The sequence below is a fragment of the Cryptomeria japonica genome, chromosome 5, assembly GCF_030272615.1.
Source record: "Cryptomeria japonica chromosome 5, Sugi_1.0, whole genome shotgun sequence".
In the NCBI taxonomy this organism is placed as follows: Eukaryota; Viridiplantae; Streptophyta; class Pinopsida; order Cupressales; family Cupressaceae; genus Cryptomeria; species Cryptomeria japonica.
The window spans coordinates 217,130,542-217,146,862 of record NC_081409.1 but is presented as its reverse complement, the minus strand read 5'-3'; the positions used below and the strand labels follow the sequence as shown (position 1 = coordinate 217,146,862).

General features: G+C 36.3%; 1 protein-coding gene across 1 annotated transcript in view; it reads right to left on the bottom strand.

Annotated features, from left to right (window-relative positions):
* The window catches only part of LOC131064398 (alpha-mannosidase), a 386,960-nt gene that overhangs the window by 361,197 nt on the left and 9,442 nt on the right, over positions 1–16,321 (bottom strand). Inside the window, exons 5-8 of the mRNA XM_057998531.2 lie at positions 8,804–8,923; positions 8,612–8,695; positions 8,452–8,523; positions 8,114–8,227 (exon numbers count right to left, since the gene is read on the bottom strand). Of these exons, the coding sequence (XP_057854514.1) occupies positions 8,114–8,227; positions 8,452–8,523; positions 8,612–8,695; positions 8,804–8,923 (390 nt within the window). The remainder of the gene's footprint in view (positions 1–8,113; positions 8,228–8,451; positions 8,524–8,611; positions 8,696–8,803; positions 8,924–16,321) is intronic.

Genomic DNA, 16,321 nt, shown 5'->3' with positions numbered 1-16,321 from the left:
AAGCCACATTTGCCAAAACAGGAAAATCTAAAAGTGAAGAGGACCTCGAGAAGTATGTACACTATTCAGCACTCACAAACCAAGCATCTAATAAAGTTAACTCCTGGGTGATCGACAGTGGCTCATCCAGACACATTACAAGATTAAGAGAAGTACTAGACTCCATGAAAGAGGAGAATGATGAGGAAGTAACTATCGGAGATGACTCTACACATCTAGTCAAAGGAGTTGGAACCTGCACCATCAAGCTAAAGTCAGGTGTATCATTACAACTTAAAGGAGTACTATATGTACCAGGCATTAAGAGAAATCTAGTCTCAATATAAGCACTGGAGGACAATGGATACAAAGTGACCTTCATGGACAACAAAGTATTGGCTTGGCCAAAGAACTCATCCATCAAGAAAGCTAAAACGATTGGTCAAAGACAAGGCTACTTGTATGAGCTATGCACAAAGCCCAACTTAGCCCTAATTCATGAAACTACAAATGCTAATGAAGTCTGGCATAGAAGACTAGGCCACCTAAATTTTAGAGCTTTATCATCAATGGGAGACCTTGTCACAGGTCTACCTAAGTTAAAACAATATCATTCAAGGGCATGCAAAGGATGTGCCCTAGGTAAAAATACTAAAGGTTCTTTTCAGAATAGTACTAGGAAAACAAGTAAAATTTTAGAGTTAGTTCATTCTGATGTATGTGGACCTATGTTCGTACCTTCATTGGGGAGATTTTTGTATTATGTAATATTTGTTGATGACTACTCTAGGAAAACTTGGATCTACTTTCCGAAATGTAAAGAATCAAAAGAGATCCTTAATAGGTTTAAAGAATTCAAATCAATAATAGAGAACTACTCTGGTAACAAAATTAAAACCCTAAGAACTGATAATGGGGGGAATACACATCAGAATTATTTAAAGAGTTTTGTAAAAATTCAGGGATTAAGAGGGAGTTAACAATACCCTATAACCCTCAACAAAATGGGATAGCTGAGAGGAAAAATAGGACAATCGTTGAAGCTGCCAAAGCTATGATTCTTGATCAGAATCTAAATGTCAATCTTTGGGCAGAAGCAACTAGCATCGTTGTATATATTCAAAACAGATGTCCTCACTCTCATCTTGAAGATAAGACCTCTGAGGAAGTCTTTACTAAATCAAAACCTGATATTAGCCACCTTAGGATATTTGGATGCCCTGTCTATATTCATGTACCTAAGGAGAAAAGATTAAAATTAGAGCCTTCTGGAAAAAGGGGAATCCTTTTAGGATATAGTGAAACCTCCAAGGCCTACAGGATCTATATACCTGGGCAAAAGAATATTGAACTAAGTAGGGATGTGATCTTTGAAGAAGACTTAGCCTTCAAAAGAGCCCAAAGCTCTCTAGACCCTGAAGTCTATATCCCCACCCCTAGCATAGATAGAGCCCAAAGGTCGGACTCCTCAGGGCCGACTTAGCCATTAAATGTGTGAATGGCTATCAACTTTATAATGTGTATATGTATTTATATTTAACACGCTACCCTTGTATAATAAAATACGTGTTAATTAAATGTAATCAACTTAACAAAAGGACATGATTGTTATTAAGGAAGACCACTCTAGAGGGAGACGTGTTGGTTGACATATCTAATGTGCGGGTATATAGTTCAATCCTCTTCACACTTCCAAGACATCGATTATTCATTAAAAGGCAGATCAGATATTATACAAGTAGATCGAATCAACTGTAATCCTTCAGCAGTTAGAAAACATATAAGCAGATCGTGTTCACTCAATCATACACAAGCAGATTGTAGAGCATATTCCTCAGCAAATCGAGTATATCATCTTCAGCAATTTTACATATAAGGCAGATTGAACCTTTCATTACTTGATTCTAGAGTGAATCCATTTTTATATAGCTTCAAAGTGTGAAGCATTTGTAAAGAGATCTTGCTAATCTATAATAAGAAACTTTGTTGCTGGGTTTTTCACCTTCAAGAGGAAGGTTTTCCCAGGATATATTATGTGCATTTGTGTTTAATTTACTGTCTATCTAATCTGATCATAAAATTTAACAACTGAGGCATATGACAGTTGATTGGAATTTCATCTTGGAAGTTCTTAATAAATTCAGGTTTTTTAGTAAGTGGTGTGTGTCTAGATAGCCAAACGTCTTGTCACTCCAAAATTCTTGATTATGACCAATTACACTCTTGTAGTATTCTTTGGCTCTAAAAAGAGATTAAGATAGGGAGACCCACCCTTCTCTTTTTTTCTCATCTTGATGGTGTGGTTATTATAAGGACTGTAGTAGATTAATCATAGTGGAAGCAATAAAGGTCTTCAAGTCACATCTCAATTCAATGTGTTGCATCTTCAATTTGCAGATGATACCTTGCTTCTAAGGGAACCATCCTTCAAGGAAGAAGATACCTCACATGTCGCGTTCGAGGATTATCAAGAAGTCTTTGGATAACATGTTGATGGAGACCTATCTATACTATACTTAACACAACCCTTGCATCTCCATTTTTATATTGCTAATCTTGTTATATTTTAGTAGAGGTAAATTTGATAATATATACTTGGGGGTCCATCTTTCAAACACAAAGGGAAACCCTCCACTTCAACATTCCTTCTTCCCCTCTTCTAAATAAACATGAAAATTACATTGGTCAATGACAAGCATATGCAAGTGATCTCCAATTATTGAAATGACTCTACAAGACAATTATGTGCCTCCTTGTTCACAAAGGGACAAAACATTCAAGTTATTTGGTTAGGACGCAAAATGCAACATGCCTAATGTTACAAATATTGATTGATACTTCATAGTTATTTTCATGTGGGTAGGTAGGTAGTGTTGGTGTAAATAGTGACTTTATCAAACTAGTTAGCTTCTATCATGCCTAGAGAGAGTCCTATTCGCATTGTTTGTCTCCATTTAGGGAATTTTAGAGTTTTTTCTCACCTCATACGGTTGAGACATGTGTCATCACTTTGTGAGACACCTATTCTAATCTCACTTGCCACTTGCTCACACACTTGTGAAGTGAACTCACAAGTGTTCAATGTTTGGAGGGGTAGTTAGTCATAATTTCCTACCTTCTCACCTCACCAAAGTTACAAGACTCGGACTCGCCTCAGACTCGGACTCAATGCCCAGACTCGGCCGAGACTCGGCAAATTGAAAAACCCAAGAAATTCAAAGATTTTTAATGATTTTAAACTTCTTTCATGCATTTTCTAATAAATAAACATTAAAGACACAATAATCTCATCAAATAGAAGCACATACACAAGTTTACATTGATCACAAGTATAAATGCAAATTTTAGGCTTGCACTGAAGGAAATAAGCTAAACTAAATAACACATTAGAAATATAGATAGTGTCAAATGTCTACAAAATTCATGGAATATGAAATCCATGTCATCAAAAGTTTAAAACATATATCAAGTTCAACATAAAAGCTAGAGCCTAGAAGTCTAAGGCTCAGAGGAGCCAATATCAGTGATCATTGATCACTTGACCCCGCAACCGTCCTACGTGTGCCTAAGATAGGTCTTGGAACATTCTGCAGCCATGATATCTGCCTATGTCTCAGGCTCAACCTCAGCCTCAGTGACATCAACATCCTAATCCACTATTGTTATATGGAGCCTAATCAAACTCAGAGGTTAAATTTTCCCCCCTTTAAATCGGCGTAGTACCCCCCAAATTATTCAACGGGGGTTTGGGGGTAGCACCACCCAAGACGGGGTCAAGGGACAATGCCCCTGGCGGGATCCAGGGGTAACGCCCCCAAAAGCTCAAACGACTTTTATTTCATTCCTCTGTTTAATCTTTATCTACATTTAATTGATATTTTCTACATGCAATTCCTAACATCCACATCATCCTTGGACATATTCACCGTTTATTCCACTTAAAACGAAGACTTTTAAAAAAAAAATTGACTTTTTTATTGTTGCCTGGGCGGCAGAGTCCAGGGCTCAGGATTCGGCGAGTCTACCGAGTCTGGAAGACTCAACAAGTCTACCAAGACCCGGCCAGACTTGGCCGAGTCCGAGTCCAGAGGTGCTTGGCCTCGGCAAGGGTGACCCACCTCGGGACTCGGCGAGTCTTGCCAAGACTCGCAAAATCTTATAACTATGCACCTCACTACCTTGCCTATATATGCAAGGTTATGTACATTACATACACTCTCATTGTATATGATAGATATTGCTATTTGTACTAATTTAGTTTCACTTGTAGAAGGTTATATTGTGCATCCTGATTCTAGCCAATCCCAATAGGCAATTGCATATATAAGTTACACACAAGCTAAAGTTTTGCATAAAAATATGTATACATTGTGTGTGTATGCTTCCATGTCATTTTTATGTGTACATACACTTAAATAGGTATGTTATGCAATGAGAAGTTGGTGAATAGGTGGAGCTCAAGATCAAATAGTGGTAATTGTATAAAGGTAGATACAAAGGTGCCACTTACTTGATAGTCACATATGCTAGAACTTGACATCAGTCTCATCCAACTTCAAATGCCTACTTGCTCATTATATAGCATACCTAACCAGACAGTGAACATTACTTATTCTAATCAGCAGGCTTGACTTTCATTGATGGGTTCGAGCAAATCATCTTTTAGCTCCCATGCAGCATAGTTATTTCTCTTGGTGGATTTGTCATCTGCCTTAATTCCAACAAACGCCACATTTATTTTGGCCTTTACCAATTCCTCATTTCATAGAATACCCATTTAGGTCTATATATACAAGCATAAGCCACTATAATAAGTATATACAATGTGTATACATACATTATACAGGTTTTCTCTTCTCTAACTTGTATCTGCCATTGCCTACCTACCCACATGGAAATAAATTTGAGCCACTATGATAAAATATAATAGTGAAACACATAAATCATAGTTGTAAAAGTCTAACCTCTTCAATTCCATCAATTCTCTATCACAATAGATTTACTGAAATTTTGCTTTTTGACCAAATATCGTAGCTTTTCTTTCCCTCTGCAAATATGGAGGCATTTGTAGGCTGTCACTTCATCAAAATCATAAATAACCCATGTCCTAGAAAATTATAGAAGGGGATTATGATCGAAATGCTTGCGTCCTTAAGGATAATCTAAAAAGAGATTGTTCAGAATCTAGATAATTATCCTCCGTTTCCTCAGCCTGGTATGTTTCATGGAAAAGGATATATGTATCCGTGTAGCCTTGCATCCAGTCCATATGCATATTGACATGGAACATTAGCATCCAATGTCAACCCTTTCTGATGTAGAGGTATGGTCTACACAACTTGGAAAAACCCAAATTGCTCACTTGCTCAATAGGCAACACTACCCCTTTGGGAAAAGAGGTTCTCCCAACCAGACCTCACACCTTACAAGAACAAATATAACATCTCAACACATATTTTTCCTTCCCCATAACCCCCCATTGAGACATTTCACAAAAGTCACCATTAATGGATTAACAACCCCACAGGCAAAATGCTCAAAAAGTGCTCAAATGGCTCACTCCCTTCCAAGTAAGGTTTATATGTTTCCCAAAGCCTTGTACAGGTTTGATAGGTCTAATGGATCATAAAATATCCAAATCCACCCTCTGGTTTTCTCCTCCAAGTCCCCAAGGTATCCAAGCCCAATTTGGCTCTCTAGGCCCACTAGTCTCCAAAAACAACTTTTTGGCTTACAACACAAAATCTCCAAAGGACACCTAGATTTTATTGCACGCATCAAATATACTCCCCTAGGCAGCACTTTTTCCAAAAGGAAAGGGCTTGAAGGCTTCAACAAACCACATTTCTACCAAACCCTCAATGATGACAACAAGGACTAATTCAAGCACTTAATGAAGGAAGTACCATTTTTACACACCATATCAGAAAAGTATGACTTTGAGCATTTATGGGAATCCAAAATAATACCAATTCCAAGGTTTTATACACTGGTTTACAATTCACCAATAGTTATGGGGTTTTTTTGTGTCTTTTTACTACTTTTGCATTGCCAGCCACATAGAGATGTCTGGCTTCTTTTAATTTCTGCTCTTTCCAAACAATTCCTCCAAGTTTGAAACAAAGAAAATCTTAAAATACAGTCCCAAATCTTCCATCCAACCAAGTTTAGATTCTTTTCATGATTAAAATGGAGGAAAAGGGAAAAGAAATGTGACACCCTAGGTTTATGCCCTTTCCCGGGCTGTCTTCACTAAAACTTCAATATCTCGCTTATTTCTCCACTTCAAATGCTCTAGTTGGACTCAAATGAAAGGTATTTCACCCCTCTAACTCATCATGGAAGAATTTTTCAGTTTTCAGATCGTACAATCCCGTACCAACCAAAATAGCAGCAAATTTGCAGGAAAATACAGAATTTTTATTGCTTCAAATTATCAACTTTCACATTATTCTTCAACCAACCTCCAAATTGGTTTGTTGAGGCATAATATAGCCATCCCAACATGTTCCAACCGAAATCAGGTGGTTGTGAATGTTAGGAACTGATTTTAACAACTTTTCAAAAAGTTGTTCACCAATATTGACAACATTTGTCAATTTTTTGACAATTTTGTATTTTACCAACAAACTATCTTCAAACATAGACCTAGGAGCCTAAACATATTATTTTGGACCTAATTAGACCAAAATACACTTGAATCACTAAATCCACACATCCTAAGTCCTTTTGACCATAGTTTACCATAGAGTTTATAAAGCACCCTAGGCCACTAGGCCTTACAAAAATGGACTATGAGGACTTTATTATCCAAAATAAACATGAAAATGGGATTCTAAGGTCCCTTACAACACCTTGAAACAAAACATGAAATTCATTGAAGAAGAAATGATTAATTTTAGTCTTGTGCCCCTGCACCACTTTCCCTGGTGTTTATGCTCCAATCCCCCACCTTTGTCATTTGAGCCTCTCAGTTCTAGTTGTACAATATGTCATTTTCGCATATTTGTCATCAATGTATGCAAGTGTACCTGTTAGTTGTGGCTTTACAAGGACAGAAACATAGGACCTTAAATATTAGATTAACCTTCATTACTTATACTAATGTTGTAACAAACAATTTACAAGGGGTGGACATGTGACAAGCCTGATATGTTTCAAATAATAAGCCTGAATAAGTTAAGTCTAGGAAAACAGGATTAGCATAAAGCATGTCTCTTTTAGGAAGATAAGATGAGAATAAATCCATGCAAGGGCTAAAAATTGCTTTAGGAAGAAAAATTATAGGGTAAATTTAAGGAGCTTGTGTATATATACGAGTATATAGATAGAGTAAAATTCCAGTTCGACAAGCACTTAAAATTTGATTTGTTTTCAGAATAAGGATGCCCACACTAGATAGCTTGGGCTATTTCATGTCCGAATGGTGCTACAGTTTTTTTTTTTCTTTTTTTTTAGTCGTCGGAAGTTTATTTAATAATTTATTAGTTTATCAATTATGGCCCCGCTTTCAGAAACTTGTATTTCAGATTTCCTGACAATTTTTTGTTTCAAAACCTGTTTTATTTCAGTTTGGTTCATTTCAATAATACCATAATCCATCTATCAGATTTTGATTTGGAAATTAAAATGTGTCTAGAAGTTTTGAGTTCAAAAGACAATTTATGTTTTCAAAAGTTTTAGATTTCAGTCTGATTCATTTTCATTCCTAAGATGCCATGTCTATTGCTCATGTTCTTTGATGTATGTAACTTCGGATAATGTAGTTAAATTTTGATAGTGCTTTTTAAGAAAACCGATGTGAAGGAGAAATAGACATTGTCATGTGGCAATAATTTTACATTGTTGGCTTATCCATCCTTGAGTAGCCATCCCCTATAAATATGAACCTTGACTTGTGGTGATAAATTGTCATGTCATCTTTATGGCCCATAGATTTCTCCGCAATCTTATACTGTTATTTATAGCTATGACAGTAAACTAGAAAGTAAAAATATCTTGTATAATGTTAATATGCTAAGTAAAATCACACCTCAAGAAAGCCAATGATGAATTTTGATAATCCATATTGAAAGGTTGATATGTTAGGCAATTATGCATGACTAATGAGAAGATAGCCCAAAGAAAGTAATACCTTATTTACATAATGAATAAACTTGTCCATTTGCTTGAACCAAGAATCTGCATATTGATACTTAAAGTCCTCTCCCATCGTCCATATAATATGGTTCGTACGAGTGATGTTAGCCTATTCAAATGAAGGGGTGTTACTCTATGTAACTTCAGCTTTTATACTTTAAGAAAAAAAAGAACAATCATATTTAATTTCTAAAAATAAACAAAAAAATTTGAATTCTAATAATATATTAACTACTAAAAAAGCTAATTAATTTAACTACATAATCATACAGGTATGTTTATGCTTCAACTCAAGCATTCTATTTGATTTCTATTAAATCAACCATGTATTACCTGGGTAATTGCTGCACTGACAAAATCATTCACACGTTGATCAACATTATAATCAAAAAGAAGCAGATCATCCTGCAATATATTGTACGTGAACAAGAGTAAGAGGCAGATGATTTAGTGTTCTTTTTTTCTCATTTGAATTTACTCACACAAGGTGTACCTGAATTGGAGAACTTTCATCATTAACTTCAAAAGAAAAACCGGGTGGAGGAGCATAGTCAACAGGAAATGCACCAGCGAATATCTGGAGCAAGAAAGAATAGTTAAAACTTAGAAGAATAGCATCTAAAGAGTGGAGACAATATTCTTGACAGTTGTGATAAGCATTTACAACAGTGGAAATCCTCCTGACCTGAGAAGACGAACCAAATGTCTTGGACCCCCGCCACACAACCTCTAAGGACTTTTGCTCTGCTCGCTTTGCTCTGTCCTGATAATCTATGCGTGCAAAAAACAGAGAGTCGAACCCAAGCTACAAACAACAACAAAGCATGAAGCACATTTAAAGTCTATAGAAGATGTAAAATGGAAGTATAATATTGAACTTACCATGAACCAAAATACTTCAAAATGTAACATAGTCCTCCTCAAATCACAAAAATACATTTTTTATTCTCATAAGTCATTTCTTAGGCTGCTAACACTTACTTTATGATGGCAAAGTTAAAGTAACCCTCTGAATAATGTAAAGATTTATTGGGATTCAACATCATAGATTTGAGTCAATCTTCATTGAGCCATATTTCATGACTAGTGGTTCACAACAACCCATCTCTCTTGACCATTAATAGTCTACAAAGTACTTACCGCATCAAGTATATGTCACATCCCGGTCCAAGTTGTCAATGGGTATGAATAGAAATTAAAAATAGGAGAATAGTAAAGAAAGCTTTTTGAAACTTGAAGAGAGGATGAGAGAGACAGCATGCATTAAAGAGGAGAGGGCGCTTGCTTGTAGAGCATGGGGATGTAATAAATAAGGTATGGTGCCCCAATCATCACGTCAGTCAAAGCTAATAGAAATAGGAGCTAATAAAGAAGAAAAAAACCCACAAACCTCTCCTATCAACAAGGAGACTACTGAGATAACATGAGCAACCAAGGAGGAAACAAAGATGAGATGAGAAACAAGGAAGAGAGGGAAGAAAGAGAAAAAATGTGAAGAGTAAAGAGAAGAGAGGATTGGATAAAGGAAGAAAAGTTGCTGGTAGGCATAGATGTCTCAGTCAACGACTTTTGTAGCATCCTACATGTCGATATAGGTCATGGAGAACTGTGAAGATGAAAACGAATAGAGTGATAGGGAGAGTCTGGTTTTGGAGAAGAAAGGGAATGGAATATAATGTGAGGAGAGGATACGGTTCCATAAGGAAAGGCATGGCGTCTCTGCCATAGAACCATAAAAATTGTAGGTTGAGGGTCATCTTGGCATGTAGAGACCCCAACATTTGACCTACGACTTCATTAAAGAGGTATTTTCTTAGTGTAAGATGGAGAAGGAAGGAGAATACGAATAGGAGGGGGTTGAGCCATTCCAAGTATGGAAGTGACAGCCAGCGATAATTGTGGGAAGAAAATCACATGCTTCTGCAGGAAAATTAGGAGCAAAAGAGCCCAATAGGATAAAAGAGTACAAGATAAAGGTCAAGGGTGGGATTTGGTTGTTTGGAGGCATAAAATAAGAGAGGAATTTTGGTAAATGTTGTAGTTATAATTGTTCTGGTAGACTAGTATGCAGAATGTGGAAAGCACAACAAAGCACATGAATAGTTTGACACAATGTCTTAAAAAAATGTGGTCTCATGGAGTGAAATGAATGCAGTATACGCACAAAATATATTTGTTGAAAAGGCTTTTGACTCTACCAAGCAAATGCAATTGGTAGGTGTAGAGAAAAAATCTACAACCTGTGCTAGCATTCTCCCTGACTGTGCTGCCCTTAGAGCGTTGGAACAAGGTCGGGGCATCCCTCGATGTATATGGGTTAGAGGGATTCTCAATTGACACCAGGAGAGGGGATTTTGGAGTAGAAGTTGCAAGAACACCAAAAGAGGAAATCCCCAGAGTAGGAAGTGGCGTTAGAATAAGGAACACAATAACAAAGGCACAAGGGGGAAGGACTGTATATTTCAGCATCAAAATCAGGAGTATCTTCAACTCTCCCCAAGCTAAGTATAACATCATTCAATAGTATTGAGTTTGGAATGTTTACTTTTCTAGTGGTTATGTAAGGATTTTCAAGATTTATAATAAAGAATATGATACGAATAGAATATGACCATTAAAGTAATGTTGACTTCAAGTAATTTTGTCATGTTTTTTCCAGCCTTGTCATTTGCTAAGATTATTTAGTATTTGATTTTAATAATGAAGAAGTTATATTCATTTTTCCCTATGGCATGTAGAATGTTGAATAATAAAAGAATATTTTCCAAGGTCTTATTCTAGTTGTAAAATAAGTAGAATTTTAAGGTGTTGTGATTTTCTTTCTTATGAGTATCATTACTAATGTTACTTGTTTTGATATTAACCAATCAACTTAAGAGCAATTCTATTGGACCTATTAATTAGTAGAAGGATACTTTGTGATTGTCCCTTACATAATCAATTACCAATGTAATGTCCCCAATTTTAATAAAGTGACTTAATTAAGTTAATTAATTAAGTGGTCCTAAATTTTAAATAATATCATAAGGACTTATTTAATTAATTAATTTAATTATTAAATAAAGGAGCCCAAATTAATAAAATAATAAACTATTGTCGATCTGCTTGTAACCCTTCGAGAAACTTCCCACAACTCTTTATAAGGCCGAGCTTGGCATAGTTGTAGGTATGGTATGGTGAATTTTATATTTTCTTTGTATCTGCGAATTCCAGTTGGAGTTTGGCACTGTTGCAGTTTCGGAAGTGCAAGATCCTCCCTATTCTGTAATCCCAATTTCGGTGATTAGCAATCACCCTAGTCTGTCGTTGGAGATATCATTTCTGATATTTCACTTTGTGCTTCATTGTCAGATCTATCCCTACCGTGTGGAAATATAATTACAAATATCTAGTTCTTCGCCATTCAATATTGTTGGTGTATACTCTGTGTTGATAATTCATTCCTGTATCTGCAATAATCTTATCGAAGGAGGAATTATCTACGATTGGATCCCTCAGTGGAAGTTACATTGCTGTACGGAGTGTTTGGAAGTGTGCGGCCTACTTTTTTGTACGAGTGGAACTTTACATCCAGAGCCGAAGGGTGTCAAGTGTCATTGATTGAGGGTCAAAGGTGTCGAAGGTACTTTGCCCTCGAGTGCTTCCCTTGGGTATTTACCCACGGGTACTTCCCTCGATAATTGCCCTCGGATACTCCCCTTGGGTACTTTGCCCTCAAGTATACTTCCCTCGCGTATATTGCCCTCGGGTATTTCCCTCAGGTACTTCCCTCGGTAATTGCCCTCGGGTACTTCCCTCAATAATTGCCCTTGGGTATACTTCCCTCAGGTATTTCCCTCGAGTACTTCCCTCGGGTATTTGCCCTCAAGTACTGTGTCATAAGAGAACGTCAGTACATCACAGTGGTACGTGACATGTGGTGGAAATTTGGGTACCGTATGGTTGTGATGCAGGAGAATCCCCAGTCGATGAGCAATCTTGCATCAACCAAAAATATTTCCTTTCAGTTTTATTCTTGTCTAGTTCTTTATTCTGTTTTTTGTGTTCTTACCGGTTGGTACCAGTAGTTGCTTGTTCTTCGTGGCAGATCTTATTTTCGGTTTCCTGGAGGTTTCATGTGCTTGATTCCAGATATTCAGTTCATTTGGGATCTTTTCCAGTCAAATATCGCTTTCGGTTGACTGTTTCTGGGTTCCGAGACAGTTCTTGTGCTTACCGGTTGGTTTTCCTTCATTACCGGTGCAATTCTTGGCATGTGGATCTATCTTGGGTCTTGTCCGATGTTCTTTGGCGTGTGGCCGACCTTCCTGCTGAACCACATCACTTGGTTCTTATTTTCTGGAAAGATTTGTCTAATTCTTAGGGCCGACCTAATTACATGTTTCATTTTCCTGCATTGGTGAATGTAATCTTATGAGGCCAACCCAGATGTGTCCCGGTGGACATAAATATGATGTTATGTAATCATTTGTAAGGGCAGAGGAAGTAGAACTTAGAATAGGGATTGAGATTCGCATGTTTTGATCTAGTTGATTCTTAGAGTCCCGGTTGGATTGTATATGGCTTGAAGCCTGCATGTAACCGGTTAACTACTGAATGTTCTTTGATGATAATATGATAATTGTCGGATTATTGCCGGAAGTTCTAAGGCTGTAATATGATCTGTTTATGTGAACTTGTTATGTTTTCTTGCTGCTTTCGTTGTGTCCCTCTTGTTGCATAAGTCGGTTGACTCCTTTCAGGGTGTTTACCAGTTATGGCTGCATCAAGTGGTATCAGAGTTGGTTATGGACGGGCTGGTGAAAGAATCGTTTGTGAACATTAAGGCATTCCTTGGGGTGGACAGATCACCGATTGGAGGCAGGCTGCGCGTGTGTTCAATAGATCGCTGAGGGGAGGCAATTGAAATTGGTAGTCAGATCGTCAAGTTGAGGCAGTTCATTGGAGTGGAAGAAGAGATGCCACCGAGGAGGACAAATCCCCGAAGGGTAGAGCAGATGATGGAAGACTTCAAGAATGAAGTAAGGAATGAAATCTGAAATGCTTTTGCTGGTTTGCAGAGAAACCCTGATTTTGAGGATGAATATGAGGAAGCCGATGAAAAGCTTGAGGAAGCTAAAGGACCGGAAGATGAAAGAGAGGAAAGATTCCTGTGAGCAGTGGCGCAAGCGAGTAAAGTTCATAAAGTTGAGGTTTCCAACTTTTTCGAAATGTTGAACCTGGAGGATCTGATCAATTGGATCGAAGAGTTGGAGAGCTACTTTGAGTTTAAGGATGTCAAGGACCCGCAGAGAGTCTGGTTGGCACATACCAAGTTGAAAGGGCATGTTGCCTTGTGGTGGAAAGAATTACAGAAAGACAGAGTGGAGAATGGTGAATTGAAGATCACCCGGTGGAGACAGATGGTTGCAAGATTGAAGGCCAAGTTCATACCAGGAGACTATGAACTGGAGTTGTTCAAAAAATTGCAGAACCTGAAACAGAGAAACATGACTGTGAAGGAATATACTGAGGAATTCTACAAGGTGGTGATCAAATCTGGACATAGAGAGATGGATAGAGAAAAGGTGGCGAGGTACATCAATGGACTTGCTTTTAACATTCAAGATGAGATGAGTATGTTGAAGGTTTCCACAGTTAAAGAAGCTTACCAGTATGCTTTGAAGGCTGAGGAGAAGGTGAGAAGAAGACAACCGAATAAGGGAAAGGAGAAATTCAAGATGAGAGATAGTATGAAGAAACCGGTTGAAGAAGAGGAGTCCAAACCTAAGTGGAGTAAAGAACCGGAACAGAAGACACCGAGGAAAGGTAGCAGCAATACCGGTAGAGAATTTCCTAGCAAATGTTTCAAGTGTGGAGAAACCAGACATAGATTCTATGAATGTAAGCAAGGAATGTCAAGAAGTTGTGTGGCAAGTGAGGAACCGGATGGTACCGGATCTGACTGTGCACCAGAGCAACGAGAATCCCTTATGTTCAGAAGAAAGGATACCGGATCTACTTAGAGGAAGAGTCTTTTCCGGACTGTATGCAAATCGGGTGGTAAGTGTTTGTAATGTCCCTTTCTAGGTTTAGGCTGGTTTTAACCATAATTAATCTATTTCAAAGTACTGATGACTTAAACTATCTTGATTAAGAGTCAAGGCTATCTTAACATGAAGCAGATCTGTGATATTCTTTCTTTAGTCTATCAAGTACTAGATAATTTAATCTTATTCCAGTTCGTCTATAAATCATTTACATATTTTCTAATTACTAGTTTTATGGATTATTATACGTTACTGCAGAGCAGTTTCTAAAAGATATTACATTAATTATATTTGTTGTATTAATATCTGTTATTGTATAAATATCCTTATTAATAACTTTTATATTATTCCTTAGTGATATATATATATGTTGACAATGATTTTAATATTTCCTAATAACCTATTATTATTACTACTGCTGCCTAAAATATTATTAGTGATGGATGGGAGACAGATCTGACGCATGTCAGATCTGGTCTGCCACTTTCATGAAATTATGTATTCCTATAATACATATTTCAGACTGTTAATATTATTCTGCATAAAGAAATTATTGGGATTCATATACTAAGCATGAATATTAAGCACACCACCATGCATGCCACCAGAAATAAGCATGTCCTGCCTGTGACATTAATAATAGTTCTGATCTGTTTCAATCCTTCCTGATTGATGTCTAATATTTTGTACCAAACTATTAGATAGATAAGCAGATTCACTGATTAATATATCTATATTTATGTTTGAAGTTTCCTCTAAGTCAAATGCCTTATGCAACGGCTGTCAAGAGCGTTATTACTGAATTAGAAACAAGAGGTAAGTTCTCCCGATATTATGCCTATGGTATTTGCTTACTGATAGCCATCCAACTGAATGAGAAAATAAGAATATATCTTCCGACTGGAATAGAATTAATATCCTCCCATTTAGGAATCGACAGAAATATAAGAACTTCAGACACAGTATTGCTTCTAAATTCTTTCATGACTTATCCACAACATTTATTTTGATCAAGTAATCAGTTTATACCAATTTCTCCAACTGTTGATTTTTGTCAGGCCAAGGTTGATTTCCTTAAGGACCATATTTGGCTTGTAATACGATATTCAATCTAAAATTATTATCATATAATATCCTCTGCATCTTCCGTCAAAGATTATTCATCTCTACCTTAAGTGTATGAGAGGGGTGATTTCGTATGATTCTCTTCTAAGATAGGAAGATTGCTTAATTATAACCGCCACCCTAATAGTTCCACAGTCAAGAACCCATTGCTGGGTATATATACTGCTGTGATAGATACTCCGAAACCTCAATTGCATCTTCATACAACTCCGTGGTTGAGATAGTTCTACTAATTCCTATTCATTCCCCTCCTCCCTTCCTTCCTAAGAGATCCTATTTTCGATAGATATATAGTAGTATCTTACCTGATGATCCCCCCATTGGGGAAGAAATGATTGAAATTATATACATCCACAGTTGATTGGATGTGTCTCTTAGATTATAGGGACGTGTTCTCTGGTTGATCCTAATCGCATCTCTTCAACTCAATAACCGATTGTTTATTGTTTTGCTCTATTTGAATATTTTCAGAATATTATTATTAATGAATACTAATTAAATAATGATATCTAATAAATAAACAACTATTTAATAATTTCAATTAATCTTTCATTAATAAATATTAAATTAGTAATAATTATTTAATTCAGGTTTTATATTCGCTCTTCTTAAGTGTGGTTTAAGGAGAGCATAAATAATTTATATTGTATATCGGTTTTATTAATGGCATTGTATTAATACGATATTATTCCAAATAATACTTATAATGTATTTTGACAATTCATGTTTATATTTTATATTTATTAAATAACACGTTATATGGTAAGTGTAATATATTCAATATATCTATTTTATGTTTTAATAGTATTTTATGGTAAAACTTCTTTAATAGTTAAATAATATTAATAATTGAAATATGAACGTTAATAATAATAAATAATAATCATAACAAATAATAAACATTAATAAGCATATATTAGAGGAAAATCGTGAAGTCTCATAAATGAGATGATTTTCCAATATTATTAATGTTAATTAATAAATGTTTTAATTATCGTCTTTATTTAATCCCATGTCCAAAGAGGGGTTATGACAGTGTTGCAAGGTCA